The following is a 20,121-nucleotide window of genomic DNA, read 5'->3' as shown; positions in this document are numbered from 1 at the left end:
CCAAGAAATAGTAAAAAGACCAAAAAAAAAAATAGTCTGTACCTCTGACCACTCCCTCCAGCATTACATATATGTGTGTGACTTCTCACACCCTCACCACTGGATATTATCAAATTTTTGTATCATTACTCATGAGAGGTCAGTAGATCCAGGAAAAATTTTGTGGTTTTCTTATGAGTGGAACATTTTAAGGGCATTCTTAGAAAAAGCATTTCTTTCTCTGGAAACATTTTTTCCACATCCTTGGTCCATTTTGCTATTGGCTTGGAGATACATTTTTAAATGGATTTGTGGGGCTATTTTTATAGTACAGAAATTAGATTTTTGTTGTTACATAAAAAAATCTCAAGATTTAGTATGCATCAAAATCATCTGCAGGTTTTTCTGTTTATTTTTTGATATTTTATTCAGAAAAAATTTCAAATCCACAGTTACGTTGCAAAATAAGAAGTGTAAATAATATCCAGTTTCTCTTTATCCAGATGCACTTAGTTTGAACATTTACCTGAATTTTCTTGATCATTTGAATCCTCCCTCTCCTTCCCACTCTCTTTCTCTTAGTTACATGGAAATGGAATTGGTGGGTGTTTTTTTCATTTCTCCATAGACTTAGAATTATTTGCAAAAGAGGTAGGGAAATGTGAATTTAAGCCACCGCTACTTTCAAAGTGTAGTAGTTTTACTCCTTTAACAAAGGATCCAGTTCTAAATCTGTAAGGATTAGTGACCAACCAGGAACAAGTATTGCAGGGATGAGGTGAGTGGAGTCCATGCTGGGGAGCTGATACCTAGATATCCAGTCTCCACATACAGACAACAGCACATGATGGGGATGAAGGATGGTGCTCCACATGGAGCCTCATGACTCTATGAACCTCTCATGGTGACCTGTAATGTTAGTCATGTACAAAAGTCTACAGGAAAGTAAACACTTGTGAGTTGCAGGGCGTGGTCTTGACTGGAGACCATCTTATCGTTTAATTCCTCCAGAAAAATAAATAATCACCTCAGATTCCATAAAACTCTAACATTCTAAACCTGAAGGAAGTTACCCATAAGCATCACAAATTTACCTGGATCCTTCATTCCTGATTATTCTTTGCCAAAAAAATGAAAATAAAAGTGGTGGAAGGGACATTACCCAAGAGCAGGAGAGTGTGACTGTGATCTCCTTTCTGCTGGTTTCCAGAAGGATTCTGCACTGACTGTGATCAGCTACGTGGGGCTGAGCCTCTCTCTTCTGTGCCTTCTCCTGGCGGCACTCACCTTCCTGTTCTGCAAAGCCATTCACAATACAAGCACCTCACTCCACCTGCAGCTCTCCATCTGCCTCTTCCTGGCCCACTTGCTCTTCCTAACAGCCATCGACAGAACTGAGATCAAGGTACTTATACTGCCCCAAAATGCCACTGCCCTGCCCCAGGGGGTGGTGAATTCTTGAAGTCATGCTGCCTTTGACACCTTAAGAAAATGGCCTGGGTTCTAGGTAAGGTTAGATGGGTAAGTAGCCAACTTCACAGTGACACACACAACTAGAAGACAAACACTCCATTGACAACCCCTTCATATACATCAGCATTCCCCAGTGGCAAGGTGTAGAAGAGGTTCTGACAGTCCCTCCTCGCAATATCTTACTGCTCCCCCAGGTGCTGTGTAGCATCATCGCAGGTGCCTTACACTATCTCTACCTGGCCTCCTTCACCTGGATGCTGCTGGAGGGCCTGCACCTCTTCCTCACTGCACGCAACCTGATGGTGGTCAACTACTCCAGTGTGAACAAGTTCATGAAGAAGCTCATGTTCCCTGTGGGCTATGGAGTCCCGGCTGTGATTGTGACCATATCTGCAGCATCCCGGCCTCATCTTTATGGAACACCCACCAGGTAAAGGCAAATTTCCACTTTCTTTGTCTTCTCCAGCACAACCACGGTATTGTATATAGAAGTAACATAGCATTTTATTATGCCAGAGCATAATATATAGAGAGATACAAAATAATAATCCCTAGGGCATCTTTCTGTGGAAGATGACAGTAATTAAAGAGAATGCCTTCAAACTCTGTCCTTGCAATAGCAAAGATGAAATCAGAGGAAGTGCTTAGGACATCATTTAGAACAATCTAAATTGTTTCTTTATCCTAATTCTATAAGATGTTCCAATTTTTCATTCGTAGCAGTAGAGGTGATTTAAGTAATCAAAGTAATTGATTGTACCATAGTGGAGATTTACAAGGTACTTACTTTGTGCCAGACACTATTTTTTTTCTTTTCAGGGCTGCACCTGAGGCATATATAAGTCCCCAGGCTAAGGGTCTAATTGGAGCTGCAGCTGTTTCTTAACCCAGATCCTTAACCCACTGAGCCAGGCCAGGGATTGAACCTGCATCCTCATGGATACTGGTTGGGTTCTTAACCTGCTGCACCACAATGGGAACTCCCAGACTCTTTTCTAGATGTGTTAATCTTCACACCAATACTATTAACCAGGAACTGTCATTTGCCCCATTTTACAGGTGAGTAAACTGAGGCACCAATAGTTTAAGTAAATGTCCAATGGTACGCAATTAGTTAAGTACCAGAGCTGGATTCAAATTCAGGGAGTTAAGCTCCTTAATTTGCACTCTTATATTTTCTGCTTTTAATACCAGTTTAAATATTTTTTACATTTTTATTGAAATATAATTTCATATGATGAAATTCACCCTTTTAAAGTGTAATCAGTGGTTTTTAGAATAGTCAAAGTTGTGCAGCCATCACCACAATCTGATTTTAAAACATTTTCAATTTCCCAAAGAAACCTCATACACAATAACATTCACTTCTCATTCCTGCTACCTAGTCCTCTGTCCCAACCCCTGACAACCATTAATTTACTTTCTGTCTCTATAAATCTGCCTATTCTGAATATTTCCCACAAATGAAATCATACATGTGGTCTTTTGTGACTGGATTCTTTTACTTAGTATGATATTTTTAAGGTTCATACAAGTTGTAGTAGCATGCATTTATTATCTCTCTTTGTTGTTGCTGTTGTTTTGTAAATAATATTCGGTTTTATGGATACACCACATATTGTTTATCCATCCTTCAGTTAATAGTCATTTAGATTGTTTTCTTTTTTTTGACTGTATGATCTTTGCCACAATAAACAACTATGTACAAGTTTTTGTGGGGACATATGTTTTTTTTTGTCTTTATTTCCCCTTTATTTTATTTATTTACTTTAATCTAATTTTATTTTATTTTCCCACTGTACAGCAAGGGGATCAAGTTATTCTTACATGTATACATTACAATTACATTTTTTCCCCCACCCTTTGTTCTGTTGCAACATGAGTATCTAGACAAAGTTCTCAATGCTACTCAGCAGGATCTCCTTGTAAATCTATTCTAAGTTGTGTCTGATAAGCCCAAGATCCCCATCCCTCCCACTCCCTCCCCCTCCCATCAGGCAGCCACAAGTCTCTTCTCCAAGTCCATGATTTTCTTTTCTGAGGAGATGTTTATTTGTGCTGGATATTAGATTCCAGTTATAAGTGATATCATATGGTATTTGTCTTTGTCTTTCTGGCTCATTTCACTCAGGATGAGATTCTCTAGCTCCATCCATGTTGCTGCAAATGGCATTATGTCATTCTTGTTTATGGCTGAGTAGTATTCCATTGTGTATATATACCACCTCTTCCGAATCCAATCATCTGTTGATGGACATTTGGGTTGTTTCCATGGGACATATGTTTTAATTTTTCTTGGGTATATATCTATGGGTAGAATTGCTGGGGTCAAATAGAAAACCTGTGTTTGGCATTCTGACAAACCATCACCTATTTTCTAAAGCATCTGTACCATTTTATAGTTCCACCAGCAATGTATGAGGGTTTCAATTATTCCCCATTACTGTAAACACTTAGTTTCTACATTTTAATTTTAGCTATCCTAATGAGAATGGAGTGACATTTCATTGTGGTTTCAATTTGCATGTTCCCAAATGGCTAATAATATTGAGCATCCTTTCATCTCATTGACCATTTTCAAAATCTTTGGAGAAATACCTATTCAAATCTTTTGGCCATTTTTAAATTGGGTTATTTGTCTTTATTGTTGACTTGTAAGTGTCTTAATATATTCTGGATATTATGGTGCAGTGGAAACGAATCCAACTAGGAACCATGAGGTTTCGGGTTCAATCCCTGACCTGCTCAGTGGGTTAAGGATCTGGTGTTGCCATGAGCTATGGTGCAGGTTGCAGATGCAGCTCGGATTTGGCATTGCTGCCCCTCTGGCATAGGCCGGAAGCAACAGCTCCAATTAGACCCCTAGCTTGGAAACGACAAAAGACAAAAAAAAAATTTTTTTTGTGCTAATTCTGTGAAAAATGTCCTTTATAATTTGATATGGACTGCATTGAATCCATAGATCACCTTGGGTAGAATAGCCATTTTGAAAATATTGATTCTTCCAATCCAAGAATCATAGTATATCTTTCAATCTGTATGTGTCATCTTGACTTCTTTCATGAACATCTTATAGTTTTCAGGATAAAGGTCTTTCATCTCTTTAGGTAGGTTTATTCCTAGGTATTTTATTCTTTTTAATGTGATAGTAAATGGGATTGTTTCTCTAATTTCTCTTTCTAATCTTTTGTTGATAGCATGTAGAAATGCAATTGGTTTCTATGTATTAATTTTGTAAACTACAACTTTAGCAAATTCATTTATAAGCTCTAACAATTTTCTGGTGGTGTCTTCAGGTTTTCCAGTTATAGTATAATATCATCTTCCACCAGTAATAAGTTTTATTTCTTCCTTTCCAATTTGGATTCCTTTTATTTCTTTTTCTTCTCTGATCACTGTGGCTAGGACTTCCAAAACTATGTTTAATGGTAGTGGCAGAGTGGACATCCTTGTCTTATTCCTGATATTAGCAGGAATTCTTTCAGCTTTTCACCATTGAGAATGATGTTAGCTCTGGGTTTGTCATAGATGGCCTTTATAATGTTGAGATAGTTTCCCTCTATGCCCACTTTATGGCAGGTTTTATTAGAAATGGGTGTTGGATTTTGTCAAAAGTTTTTTCTGCATCTATTGAGAGGATCATATAGTGTTTATTCTTCAGTTTGTTAATGTGGTCTATCACACATATTGATTTGCAGGTATTGAAAAATCCTTGCATCCCTGGGATAAATCCCACTTGATCATGGTACACAATCATTTTAATGTGTTGCTGGATTCAGTTTGCTAATATTTTGTTGAGGATTTTTGCATCTATGTTCATCAGTGATATTGGCCTGTAATTTTCTTTTTTTTTGTGTGTGGTATTTCTGTCTTGTTTTGGGATCAGGGTGATGGTGGCCTCATAGAATGAATTTGGGAGTGTTCTTTCCTCTGTAATTTTTTTGGAATAGTTTCAGAAGGATAGGTTTTTACTCTTCTCTAAATTTTTGATAGAATTCACTTGTGAAGCCATCTGGTCCTGGACTGTTTTTTGGAAAATTTTATTTATTTATTTATTTAAAAAATTTTTAAAATTATTTTAATTTTTTTCCATTATAGTTGGTTTATAGTGTTCTGTTAATTTTCTACTGTAAAGCAAAGTGACCAGACACACACACACACACACACATATTCTTTTTGTTGGAAGTTTTTAAATCACAGTTTCAATTTCAGTACTTGTGATTGATCTGTTCATCTTTTCTATTTTGTCTTGGTTTAGTCTTTGAAGATTGTACTTTTCTAAGAATTTGTCCATTCCTTATAGGTTGTCCATTTTATTTGGCGTATGTTTGCTTTGGTAATCTCTTATGATTCTTTGTATTTCTGTGATGTCCATTGTAACTTCTCTTTTGCATTTCTAATTTTATTGATTTGAGTCCTCTCTCTTTTTTCTTGATGAGTCTGGCTAAGGGTTTATCAATATTGTTGATCTTTTCAAAGAACCAGCTTTAATTTCATTGATCTTTTCTATGATTTTCTTCATTTCTATTTCATTATTTCTGCAATGATCTTTATGATTTCTTTCCTTCTGCTAACATTGTGTTTTGCCTGTTCTTCTCTCTGTAGTTGCTTTAGGTATAAAGTTAGATTTTTTTTTGAGATTTTTCTTGTTTCCTGAGGCAGGCTTGAATTGCTATAAACTTCTCTCTTAGAACTGCTTTTGCTACATCCCATAGGTTTTGGAGTGTTGTATCTTTGTTTTTACTTGCTTCTAGATATTTAATTTCCTCTTTGATTTCTTCAGTGATCCATTGGTTGTTTAGTAGCATGTCGTTTAGTCTACACATGTATTTTTTTTTTTGCAACTTTTTTCTTGTTGATATCCAGTCATATAGAGTTGTGGTAGGAAAAGATGCTTGATATGATTTCAATTTTCTTAAATTTACTGAGGCTTGATTTGTAGCTCAGAATGTGATCTATCCTAGAGAATGTTCTGTGTGCACTTGAGAAGAATGTGTATTCTGCTGCTTTTGGATGGAATGTTCTATAAATATCAATTAAACCAAATCTGGTCTAATGCATCCATTTAGAGGCCAGTGTTTCCTTGTTGATTTCCTGTCTTGATGATTAATATGTGTCTTGGGGTGTTCTCCTTGGGTTTATTTTTATATGGTACTCATTGTGCTTCCTGGATTTGAATGAGTGATTTCTTTCCCATGGTAGGGGAGTTTTGGGCTATTATCTCTTTAAATATTTCCTCTGGCCCTTTCTCTCTTCTCCTTTTGGCACCCCTATAATACTGATGTTTGTGTGTTTAACATTGTCCCAGATTTCTCTTAGACTGTCTTCATTTATTTTCAATCTTTTTTTCTCTCTTCTGTTCCATATCAGTGATTTCCACTAGTCTGTCTTCTACCTCACTTACTCGTTCCTCTGCCTCCTGTATTCTGCTCTTGGTTACTTCTAGTGAATTTTTTTTCAGTTATTGTATTTTGCATCTCTGCTTACTTAATCCTTAAATCTTCTATTTCTTTTCTCATTGTTTCTTGTAATTTATCAGTCTTGGCTTCCAGTTTATTTCTCAGATCTTGAGTCATCTTTACTATCATCATCTCCCGATTACTTAGCTGCTTTTCTGTTTTTTCATTTTCTTGTTCACTTGTCTGAGTCATAATTCTCTGCCTTTTATTTATTTTTTATTTTTTTCCTGCTGTACAGCATGAGGATCAAGTTATTCTTACAGGTATACATTTTTTCCCCAACATTTGTTTTGTTGCAACATGAGTATCTAGACATAGTTCTCAATGCTACTCAGCAGGATCTCCTTGTAAATCTATTCTAAGTTGTATCTGATAACCCCAGGCTCCCGATCCCTCCCACTCCCTCCCCCTCCCATCAGGCAGCCACAAGTCTCTTCTCCAAGTCCATGATTTTCTTTTCTGAGGAGATGTTTATTTGTGCTGGATATTAGATTCCAGTTATAAGTGATATCATATGGTATTTGTCTTTGTCTTTCTGGCTCATTTCACTCAGGATGAGATTCTCTAGTTCCATCCATGTTGCTGCAAATGGCATTATGTCATTCTTTTTTTATGGCTGAGTTGTATTCCATTGTGTATATATACCACTTCATCCGAATCCAATCCTCTGTCGATGGACATTTGGGTTGTTTCCATGTCCTGGCTATTGTGAATAGTGCTGCAATGAACATGCGGGTGCATGTGTCTCTTTTAAGTAGAGTTTTGTCCAGATAGATGCCCAAGGGTGGGATTGCAGGGTCATATGGAAGTTCTATGTATAGATGTCTAAGGTATCTCCAAACTGGTCTCCATAGTGGCTGTACCAGTTTACATTCCCACCAACAGTGCAGGAGGCTTCCCTTTTCTCCACAGCCCCTCCAGCACTTGTTATTTGTGGATTTATTAATGATGGCCATTCTGACTGGTATGAGGTGATATCTCGTGGTAGTTTTGATTTGCATTTCTCTTATAACCAGCGATGTTGAGAATTTTTTCATGTGTTTGCTGGCCATCCGTATATCTTCCTTGGAGACCAGTCCATTCAGGTCTTTTGCCCATTTTTCCATTGGTTGATTGGCTTTTTTGCTGTTGACTGGTATAAATTGCTTATATATTCTAGAGATTAATCCCTTGTCCATTGCATCGTTTGAAACTATTTTCTCCCATTCTGTATGCTGTCTTTTTGTTTTCTTTTTGGTTTCCTTTGCTGTGCAAAAGCTTTTCAGTTTGATGAGGTCCCATGGGTTTATTTTTGCTCTAATTTCTATTGCTTTGGGAGACTGACCTGAGAAAATATTCATGAGGTTGATGTCAGAGAGTGTTTTGCCTATGTTCTCTTCTAGGAGTTTGATGGTGTCCTGTCGTATATTTAAGTCTTTCAGCCATTTTGAGTTTATTTTTGTGCATGGTGTGAGGGTGTGTTCTAGTTTCATTGCTTTGCATGCAGCTGTCCAGGTTTCCCAGCAAGGCTTGCTGAATAGACTTTCTTTTTCCCATTTTATGTTCTTGCCTCCCTTGTCAAAGATTCATTGACCCTAGGTGTCAGGGTTTATGTCCGGGTTCTCTATTCTGTTCCATTGGTCTGTCTGTCTGTTTTGATACCAGTACCACACTGTTTTGATGACTGTGGCTTTGTAGTATTTCTTGAAGTCTGGGGAAGTTATGCCTCCTGCTTGGTTTTTGTTTCTCAGGATTGCTTTGGCGATTCTGGGTCTTTTGTGGTTCCATATAAATGTTTGGATTGTTTGTTCTAGTTCTGTGAAAAATGTCCTGGGTAATTTGATAGGGATTGCATTGAATCTGTAGATTGCTTTTGGTAATATGGCCATTTTTACAATGTTGATTTTCCCAATCCAGGAACATGGAATCTCTTTCCATTTCTTTACATCTTTGATTTCTTTGATTAAAGTTTTATAGTTCTCGGCATATAAGTCCTTTACCTCCTTGGTCAGGTGTATTCCGAGGTGTTTGATTTTGTGAGATGCAATTTTATAAGGTATCGTATTTTTGTGTTCCTTTTCTAATATTTCATTGCTGGTATACAGAAATGCAACTGACTTCTGAATGTGAATCTTATATCCTGCTACTTTGCTGAATTTATGAATCAGTTCAAGGAGTTTTGGGGTTGAGTCCTTAGGGTTTTCTATGTATAGTATCATGTCATCTGCATACAGTGACAGTTTTATCTCTTCTCTTCCTATATGGATGCCTTTTATTTCTTTTGTTTGTCTAATTGCTGTGGCTAGGACTTCCAAAACTCTGTTGAAGAGCAGTGGTGAGAGTGGGCATCCTTGTCTTGTTCCAGATTTGAGTGAGAAGGCTTTCAGTTTTTCTCCATTGAGTATTATATTGGCTGTGGGTTTGTCATAAATGGCTTTGATTATGTTCAGGAATGTTCCCGCTATACCTGCTTTGGTGAAGGTCTTGATCATGAATGGATGTTGGACTTTGTCAAATGCTTTTTCTGTGTCTATTGAGATGATCATATGATTTTTGACTTTTCTTTTGTTAATGTGGTGTATGATGCTGATTGATTTGCATATTTTGAACCATCCTTGTGAACCTGGGATGAACCCTACCTGGTCGTTGTGTATGATTTTTTTTTATACGTTGTTGGATTCAGTTGGCTGAGAATTTTTGCATCTATATTCATCAAAGATCTTGGCTGATAGCTTTCTTTTTTGGTGGTATCTCTGTCTGGTTTTAGAATGAGGTTGATGGTGGCAGCATAGAATGTCTTTGGGAGTATTCCTTCTTCTTCAACCTTTTGGAAAAGTTTAAGGAGGATGGGCACCAATTCCTCTTTATATGTTTGATAGAATTCACCTGTGAAGCCATCTGGTCCTGGACTTTTATTTGTAGGGAGTGTTTTTATGACCTCTTCGATTTCATTTCTAGTGATCGGTCTGTTCAGTTGGTCTGTTTCTTCTTGATTCAGTTTTGGCAGGCTGTAAGATTCTAGAAAGTTTTCCATTTCTTCCAGATTGTCCAACTTGTTGGCATATAGTTGTTCATAGTATTCTCTTATGGTTTTTTGTATTTCTGCTGTATACGTTGTGATTTCTCCTTTTTCGTTTATAATTTTGTTTATTTGAGTTCTTTCTCTCCTCTTTTGAGTGAGTCTGGCCAGGGGGTTGTCAATTTTGTTTACCTTTTCAAAGAACCAGCTCTTGGTTTTATTAATTTTCTCTATTGTTTTTTTGCATCTCTATTCTATTGATTTCTTCTTTGATCTTTGTAATTTCCTTCCTTCTGCTGACTTTAGGTCTTTTTTGTTCTTCTTTTTCTAATTCATTTAGGTGGAGGGTTAAGTTGTCAATTTGGGATATTTCTTCTTTTTTGAGAAAGGCCTGTATTGCAATAAATTTCCCTCTGAGCACTGCTTTCGCAGCATCTCATAGATGTTGAGAGGTTGTGTCTTCATTATCATTTGTTTCAAGGTAGTTTTTTAATTTCCTTCTGATTTCCTCATTGACCCACTGGTTTTTTAGTAGCATGTTGTTTGGTCTCCATGTAGTAGGATTTTTCTCATTTATTTTCCCATGGTGGATTTCTAGTTTCATGGCATTGTGGTCAGAGAAGATACTTGAAATAATTTGTATGCTCCTAAATTTGTTGAGGTTAGCTTTGTGTCCCAATATGTGGTCAATTCTTGAGAATGTTCCATGTGCACTTGAGAAGAATGTGTATTCTGATTTTTTTGGATGAAAAAATGCTGAAGATATCAATTAAGTCTACCTTTTTTTTAATGTTTCCTTTAGGATCTCTGTTGCTTTGTTGGTTTTCTGTCTAGAGGCTCTGTCCATTGGTGTGAGTGGGGTATTAAAATCTCCTACTATGATTGTATCCCCATCAATTTCTCCCTTTATGTCTGTCAATATTTGTTGTATGTATCTGGGTGCTCCTGTATTTGGGGCATATACGTTGACGATAGTAACATCCTCTCCTTGGAGGGATCCCTTAATCATTAAGTAGTGTCCTTCTTCGTCTTTCTTTATGTCTTTTGTTTTAAAGTCTATTTTGTCTGATATGAGTATTGCAACTCCTGCTTTCCTGTCATGTCTATTGGCATGAAATATTTTTTCCCACCCCTTCACTTTCAATCTATATGTATCCTTTGTCCTGAGGTGAGTTTCTTGTAGGCAGCATATTGAAGGTTTTTGCTTTTTTATCCACTCAGCCACTCTGTGTCTTTTGATCAGAGCATTCAGTCCATTGACATTTAAGGTGATAATTGATAGATGATTATTTATTGCCATTTGAACCTCGTGTTCCAGTTGATTCTATGGTTCTCCATTCTTCCTTTCTTTCTTTTTTTTTTTTTTGGTTGGATGGTCTCCTGTTATTATCTGCTTGAATGTATTTTTTTTTTCATTTTTTGCAAATGCAATATTTGGTTTTGGCTTGTGGTTGCCCTGTTTTTTAAGTATGCTAACCCCTTCCCATAATTGTGTGTTTTAGCCTGATGGTCCTGTAAGTTCAAACACTTCATTACTATATTAAAATTAAGAAGAGAAACATACAAACAAACAAAAAGGGTTATTTACTTCCTAACATCCCTTGCCCACATTTTATGGTTTTGATGACTCTTTTTTATTTTTTTACTTTTTAATTTTATTTTGTTTGAGGCCTGTTCATGATTAAATCTGTATGCTGGGTTATTTGAGTGACTGCTCTCTGATTGCTGTTTCCTCAGTCCTAGTTCTTCCTCTTCTTTTTTTTTTCTTTTCTTTTTTCTTCCCTTTCCTTCCTTTCTTTTTGGTTTAGAGAAGCCCTTTCAATATTTCCTTTAACCTGGGTTTTGTGTTGCTGTATTCTTTAAGTTTTTGTTTGTTGGAAAAAATTTTTACATCCCCTTCTATTTTAAATGATATTCTTGCTGGATAGAGTATTCTAGGTTGCATATTTTTTCCTTTGAGCACTTTAAATATCTCTTGCCATTCCCTCCTGGCCTGTAGTGTTTCTGTAGAGAAGTCAGCTGATATTCTTATGGGGGTTCTCTTGTAGGTAACATTCTGTTTTTCTCTTGCTGCCTTTAGGATCCTCTCTTTATCACTAACTTTTGCCATTTTTATTATGATGTGTCTTGGTGTGGGTCTATTTGGGTTCAGTTTGTTTGGGGCCCTCTGTGCTTCTTGTATCTTGAACCCAGCATCCTTTAGATTTGGGAAGTTTCCAGTGATAATTTCTTCAAATATATTTTCCATCCCCTTATCTTTTTCTACTCCTTCTGGAATTCCTATTATGCGTAGATTGGCCCACTTTATAGTATCCCATAGGTCTCTTATATTGCTTTCCAGTTTTTGGATTCGGTTTTCTGTCTGTTGACCGGATTGAGTGATTTCCATTATTCTATCTGCCATATCACTGATTCGTTCTTCTGCATTATTCATTCTGGTTTTTACTGCCCTTAGTTCAGTTTGCATCTCTGCAAATGAATGTTCTAGTTTTTCTTGGCTCCTCCTTATATTTTCTAGTTCCTTTCTGCGGGTATCTGCATTACTGTTCATATCTTCTCTTAATTCCTTCAGTATTTTCACTATTTCTCTTTTGAACTCCAGATCTGTTTCGTTGTTGACTGTTTTAGTTGAGTTCTCCTGTTGGTTTGACTGGGGGTGGTTTCTCAGCTTCTTCATCTTGCTTGCTGTTTTCTTTCTCCTGAGGGAGTTGTACTCTCCGTTATTGGGCAGTTTTGCCTTGTCACTGCCGTGGAATATTTCCTGAGGGCTGGCGTTGTTGGTCAATCTTTTTTGAGGCAGTGTGGCTTTTCTGGAGTGTTGATGGGGCTAACAGTGTTTCTTTGAAGCAAAGGAGGACTTCCTGAGGGCAGACAGAACTGGGAGGTCCACACCACGATGGTAGCAGATTTCACTTGGTCATGCAGAGCTTGCTCTGGTGTTTTTAGGCTGTGGGGTTCTTGCAGGGGGTTGGCGGTGTTGGGCAGCTGTTCCTCAGGAGTGCAGCACCCCCTGGGGGCTGGAGCAGCTGTCTGGGTCACTGAGAACCTAAGAGGCTCTTCCCTAGGGCAGCCCAACTCAGAAGGACAGCCTGAGAGTGTAGGCAGATCTTTTCACAGTCTGGCCAAGCTTATTGCAGCTTTTCTGGGCTGCAGGGGCTCTTCTAGGGGGCTGGTGGTGCTGAGCAGCTATTCCTCGGGAGTGGGGCACCCCCTAGGGGCTTGGGCAGGTAGCAGGGCCACTGGAAACCCAAGAGGCTCCTCCCCAGGGCAGCCCGACTCAGAAAGACTGTCTGAGATCTTTTCCCGGCTTGGCCAGGCTTGTTGCAGCTTTTCTGGGCTGTAGGGGGTCCTGCCTGGAGCTGGCAGTCCTATACAGCTGATCCACTAGGGCACCCCCTGGGGGCTAGGGCGGGTAGCAGGGCCGTTGGAAACCGAAGAGGTTCCTCCCTGGGGCAGCCCGACTCAGAAAAACCGTCCAGGAATTAGGCAGATCTATTCACTGCCTGGCTAGGCTTGTTCTAGCTTTTCTGGGCTGCAGGCCTTTTCTCGGGGGCTGGTGGTGTTTGGTGCTACTCTGTGGAAGTGTAGCCCCTCCAAAGGGCAAGCAGCGGTGCAGGGACAGCCCCTGTGGTGGTAGGCTTCAGGCAATTGTTGAGGCCAGCCCTCCTGGATGGCAGGCAGCCCCAGGTTCGGCGAGAGCATAGGGGGTGGTGGGGGTGGGGGGAGGATATGCACTGGGAAGCACAGCTTTCAGCTAGCTAGTGAGCCTATAAGCTTGCTGTGGCGTGGGGGGTATTCTATGGGGACCCACCCCTTCTTCTCTCCCCTCCCCAGCACGGGCGCAGACCAGGCTCTTTTCCCAGGTTCCCTCTGATGCGGCTTTCCACTTCCCTGCCACTAGAGTATTGCTCTCTTCCTCTGCAACAGCTTTGTTTTCTAGTCTCCCAGGCAGTCTCTGCCCTGTCAAATGGTTTCTAGACCTCCTAAGCAGTTTCTGCTCCGCCCCGCCCCCCCCAGCCCGGGGACTATCCTCTGGAGCCTAGGTCTCGATGCCCAGCCCCCACCCAGGCGTCCCCCAGGCCCTTTCTCGGGGACTAACCTTTGGAGGCGAGGTCTCGGTGCCCAGCCCCCACCCAGGCGTCCCCTGGCCCTTTCTTGGCGATCAACCCTTGGAGGCGAGGACTCGGTGCCCAGCCCCCACCCAGGCGTCTCAATTTTTGGTGACTGTGCCTGTAGTTCAGATGGTCCGTTCGGTTCTTGATCGGCTTTTCCGTACTCCAACTTACTGCTACACTCTTCTCTGCATCTGGAGATTCCTCCGGTTCGTTTGATCTTTCCCCCGTGTAGGTGACTTTCCATGGTGCGGGATCCCTTTCTCCTCCGCAGTTCCCTTTTGGGAGCACCCGTCCCGCTCGGTTTCACCTTCTCTCACTCTCCTCTTTTCTCCCGTTCTGCCCCATAATGTCACGAACTTCTTGCCATTATTGGAGTTTAGGTTCTTCTGCCAGCGATTGGTTGCTGTTCTGTGCGAGTCATTTATTCTGTAGATGTGCTTTTTTTTGTTGTGTTTGTGGGAGAGGGCGAGCGTGTCCCTCTACTCCTCCACCATCTTGTCCTCTCAAGCTCCATGTGTCTTTTTTAAGGAGAGTTTTGTCCAGATATATGCCCAAGAGTGGGGTTTTGCTGGGTCATATGGTAGTTCTATATATACATTTCTAAGGTACCTCCATACTATTCTCCATAGTGGTTGTACCAGCTTACATTCCCACCATCAGCGCAGGAGGGTTCCATTTTCTCCACACCCCTGCTGGCATTTGTTATTTGTGGACTTATGAATGATGGCCATTCTGACTGGTATGAGGTGGTACCTCATGGTGGTTTTGATTTGCATTTCTCTAATAATCAGTGATGTTGAGCATTTTTTCATGTGCTTGTTGGCCATCCATATATCTTCTTTGGAGAAATGTCTATTCAAGTCTTTTGTCAGTTTTTCCATTAGGTTTGAGGGCTTTTTTCTGTTGAATTGTATATGTTGTTTGTATATTTTAGAGATTAAGCCCTTGTCAGTTGCATCATTTGAAACTATTTTCTCTATTCTGTAGATTGTCTTTTTTTTTTTTTTTTAAGGTTTCCTTTGCTATTCAAAAGCTTGTCAGTTTGATTAGGTCCCATTGGTTTATTTATTCATGTATTTATTTTAAATTTTTTGTCTTTCATCCTTTTTTAGGGCTACACCCACAGTACATGGAGGTTCCCAGGCTAGTGGTCTAATTGGAGCTGTAGCTGCTGGCCTATACCAGAGCCACAGCAACACCAGATCCAAGCCATGTCTGCAGCCTACACCACAGTTCATGTAAATTCCAGATCCTCATCCCACTGAATGAGGCCAGGGATTGAACCTGCAACCTCATGGTTCCTAGTCTGATTTGTTTCTGCTGTGCCATGATGGGGACTCCCCCATTGGTTTATTTTTGCTTTTATTTCTGTTGTCTTGGGAGACTGACCTAAGAAAATATTTATAAGGTTGATGTCAGAGAATGTTTTGCTTATAGTCTTTTCTAGGAGTTTTAAGGTGTCTTGTCTTACATTTAAGTCTTTCAGCCATTTTGAATTTACTTTTGTTCATTGTGTGAGGGTGTGTTCCAGTTTCACTAATTTACATGTTGCTGTCCAGTTTTCCCAGCACCTCTTGCTGAAAAGACTTTTTCCCATTTTATATTCTTGCCTCCTTTGTGGAAGATTAATTGACCATAAGTGTCTGGGATTATTTCTGGGTTCTCTATTCTGTTCCATTGGTCTATATGTCTGTTTTGGTACCTGCACCACACTGTCTTGATTACTGTAGCTTTGTACTATTAACCTGAAGTCTGAGAGTGTTATGCCACTTGCTTTATTTTTGTTCTTCAGTCTTGCCTTGGAAATTCTGGGTCTTTTATGGTTCCATATAAAATTTTGGATTTTTTTTCTAGTTCTGTGAAAAATGTCATGGGTAATTTGATAGGGGTTGCATTGAATTTGTGTATTGCTTTGGGTAGTATGGCCATTTTTATGATATTATTTTTTCCAACCCAGGAGCATGGAATATCTTTCCATTTATTTGAATCCTCTTTAATTTCCTTGATTAGTATTTTATAGTTCTCAATATATAAGTCTTTCACTGGCTTGGTCAGGTTTATTCCTCAGTATTTAATTTTGTGGGTGTGATTTTAAAAGTTACGTATTTTTGAGTCTGGATTAAGATGGTGGAATAGAAGGACTGGAGCTCAACTTCTCTCCTAAAAACTCAGAATTCACAACTAAAGGCTGAGCAGTCTCCATCCAAATGGACTGGAAACCTTAAAAAAGATATCCTACTCCGGGAGAAAAAGAAGAGGCCACATCAAGAGGTAGGAGGGGCGATTTTGTGGTATAATCAACCCCATACCTCCCGGGTGGGAAGCTCCACAGACTGAAAACTAACTGGTTCACAGAGACTCACCTACAGGAGCGAGAGTTGTGAGCCCCACATCAAACCCTCACATGCAGGGATCCGACACTGGGAGAAAGAGCCCCTGAAGCATCAGACATTGAAGTCCAGTGGGGCTTGTGTGCAGGAGCTCCACAGGACTGGGGGAAACAGAGACCCCATTCTTAAAAGGCACAAATGAACTTTCACCTGCACTGGGTCCCAGGGCAATGCAAAGTCTCCAAGGAAATCTGGGTCAAACCTGACTTCAGTTCTTGGAGGACTTCCTGGGAAAACATGGGGGAATGTGGCTTGTTGTGAGGGAAGGACATTGAAGGCAAAGCTCTTGGGACTATTCAGCAGCTGCCTTTCTCTGGAGGTGGCCATTTTGGGAAAATCTGGCCCCACCAATCAGTCAGTCAGCACTGAGAAGCCCCAGGGCAAACAACACACCAGGTGGGATCACAGCCCTGCCTCTTAGTAAACAGGCTACCTAAAGACTCCTCAGGCACACAGCTGTCTCTAATCCCATCCAGAGACTAAACCCCACCCACCAAAGGGATAGGAATCAGCTCCACCTACTAGTGGGCAGGTATCAGTCCCTCTCATCAGGAAGCCTACAGCAAGCCCCCATACCAACTTCAGCCACAAGGGGGGCAGACACCAGAATTAAGGAAGGCTGCAACTCTATTATCTGTCAAAAAGTCATTACACCGAAAACCTATAAAAATGAAAAGACAGAGAACTATAACTCAGATGAGGGAGAAAGGAAAAACTACATAAAATCAGCTAAGTGATGAGGGGATTCTCAGCCTCCAGGAAAAAGACTTTAGACTGTTGATGCTGAAGAAGATGCAAGACATTGGAAATAAACTGGAGGCAAAGATGGATAACTTTCAGGAAACACTGACCAAAGAGATACAAGATATAAAACTTAAACAAGAAGAGATGCAAAATATAATAACTGAAATAAAAATTCACTTGAAGCAGCTAACAGCAGAATACAGGAGGCAGAAGAACAAATAAGCAAGGTGGAGGACAGATTAGTGGAAATTATGGATGCAGAGCAAAAAAGAGAAAAAAGATTGAAAACAATTGAAGAGCGTCTCAGGGAACTCTGGGACAACGTTAAACACACCAACATCCGTATTATAGGGGTGCCAGAAGGAGAAGAGAGAGGGGGGGGGATAGAAAAAGTATTCCAGGAGATAATAGCCGAAAACTTCCATAACACGGGGAAGGAATCACTCACTCAAATCCAGGAAGCACAAAGAGTACCATACAAAATTAATCCAAGGAGGAACACCCCGAGACACATACTAATCAAACTGACCAAAAAAAATTAAAGACAAAGAGAAAATCTTGAAAGAAGCTAGGGAAAAGAAACAAATAACATACAAGGGAAACCCCATAAGGTAATCAACAGATTTTTCAGCTGAAACTCTTCAGGCCAGAAGGGAGTGGCATGATATACTTAACGTGATGAAAGGAAAAAACCTCCAACCAAGATTACTTTACCCAGCAAGGTTCTCATTCAGATTTGAAGGAGAAATCAAAACCTTCTCAGATAAGCAAAAGCTGAGAGAATTCAGCAATACTAAACTAGCCTTACAACAAATCCTAAAGGATCTTCTCTAGGCGGAAAAGAAAACACAGCAACAGGAAACAACAATTCCACAAATGACAAGGCTCACCAGTAAAGGTATATATACAGTAAACATACGAAATCATCCATGCCCAATTACACCACCAAAATCAGAAATCATGAGAAGAGGAGGGTACAAATTCAGGACACTGGAGATGAATTTGCAATTAAGAGAACAACAACTTAAAACAATCTCATATACATATAGACTCTTATATCAAAACTTCAGAATAACTGCAAACCAAAAATCTACAATTGATACACAAACAAGGAATCTCTGGAGAAGAAATATATCTCATAGTAAATAAGTGCATAATCCACCATGAAGGGGACCATTTGACATCATTCTTGGAATGCTGAAGTCTCTTTAGATCTGATTCTGATTTCCTCTCCATCAAAGAATTTATGATAATTATAATTAAATAATGCAACTGTACAATTAAAAAAAGTTATTGTATTTTTGTGTTCCATTTCTAATATTTCATTGGTTGGGTACAGAAATGCAACCAATTTCTGAATGTTAATCTCATTTCCTGCTACTTTGATGAATTTATTGATCAGTTTGAGTAGTTTTTGTTTTGAGTCCTTAGGGTTTTCTATAATATTATCATGTCATCTGCATACAGTAAAATTTTACCTCTTCTTTTTCAATTTGGGTATGTTTATTTCTTTTTTTTTGTTTGATTGCTGTGGCTAGGACTTCCAATACCATGTTGAATAAAAGTGGTGAGTGTGGGCATTCTTGTCTTGTTCCAGCTTTTAGCAGGAAGTCTTTCAGCTTTTCTCCATTAAGTATTATATTTGTTGTGGGTTGGTCATAAACGGTTTATATAGTATTAAATTAATGTTCCTTCTATACCCACTTTGGTAGGAGTTTTTTTTTAATCATAAATGCTTGTTCAATTTTGTCAAATGCTTTCTTCTGCATCTATTGGCATGATCATGTGTTTTTTGACTTTCCTTTTGTTAATGTGGTATATGACATCCATTGATTTGCATATATTGAACCATCTTTATGAACCTGGGGTAAATTCCACTTGGTTGTGGTATGGTGTATGATCTTTTTAATATGTTGGTGGATTCGTTCAGCTAAAATTTTGATGAGAACTTTTGCATCTGTATTCATCAAAGTTATTGGCCTATACTTTTTTTTCACACTATCTTTGTCTATTTTGGTTTTAGGGTGATGGTGGCTTCATAGAATGTCTCTGGGTGTGTTCCTTCTTCTCCAACCATTTGAAAAATTTTGAGAAGACTGGGTATAAGTTCTTTGTATGGTAGAATTCGCCTGTGAAGCCATCTGGTCCTGGACTTTTGTTTGGAGGGAGTGTTTTTTATTACATAACTCATTTTCATTGCTAGTGACCAGTCTGTTCAACTGATCTATTTCTTCTTGATTCAGTTTTGGTGGCCTGTAAGTCTCTAGAAAGTTGTCCATTTCTTGTGTTGTCAAATTTCTTGGCATATACTTGTTCATAGTAATCTTATGTTTTCTTTCTTTCTTTTTTTTTATTTCTGCACTATTTGTTGAGATTTCTCCTTTTTCACTTCTTTTTTATTTATTTGGATTTTTTTCTCTCTTCTTCGTGGTGAGTCTGGTCAGAGGTTTGTCAATTTAGTTTACCCTTTCAAAAAACCAGCTCATGGTTTTATTGATTTTTTCTATTGTGTTTTGAATTTCTATTTTAATGATTTCCTCTCTGATCTTTATGATTTTCTTTCTTCTGCTGACTTCAGGTTTTGTTTGTTCTTTTTATTTAAAAAAATTAAAAGATTATCTATCTATCTATCTATCTATCTATCTATCTATCTATCTATCTATCTATCTATATCATTTATCTTTTTAGGGCCACATTCACAGCATTTGGAGTTTCCAGTCTAGGCATTGAATTGGAGCTGTAACCACTGGCGTACACCACAGCTGCAGCAATGCCAGATCTGATCTGTGTCTGTGACCTACAACACAGCTCACAGCAATGCTGGATCCTTAATCCACTGAGTGAGGCCAGTTATTGAACCTGCATCCTCATGGATATTTGTCAGATTTATTTCTGCTGAGCCACAACGGGAACTCCTGTTCTTCTTTTTCTAATTCATTTAGATGGTGGGTAATTGTCAATTT

At 39.2% G+C, this 20,121-nt stretch overlaps 1 protein-coding gene across 10 annotated transcripts in view; it reads left to right on the top strand.

The window, feature by feature from the left end:
* The window catches only part of ADGRE2 (adhesion G protein-coupled receptor E2), a 62,436-nt gene that overhangs the window by 24,713 nt on the left and 17,602 nt on the right, over positions 1-20,121 (top strand). For 9 of the 10 annotated variants that reach the window (XM_047776787.1, XM_047776790.1, XM_047776791.1 and 6 more), the window contains 2 exons: positions 1,190-1,384; positions 1,647-1,882. In XM_047776787.1, the coding sequence (XP_047632743.1) occupies positions 1,190-1,384; positions 1,647-1,882 (431 nt within the window). The remainder of the gene's footprint in view (positions 1-1,189; positions 1,385-1,646; positions 1,883-20,121) is intronic. The other variant, XM_047776788.1, reaches the window with a different exon arrangement.

This window comes from Phacochoerus africanus, chromosome 4 (assembly GCF_016906955.1).
Source record: "Phacochoerus africanus isolate WHEZ1 chromosome 4, ROS_Pafr_v1, whole genome shotgun sequence".
In the NCBI taxonomy this organism is placed as follows: domain Eukaryota; kingdom Metazoa; phylum Chordata; class Mammalia; order Artiodactyla; family Suidae; genus Phacochoerus; species Phacochoerus africanus.
This window is presented reverse-complemented; position numbering and strand designations above follow the sequence as displayed.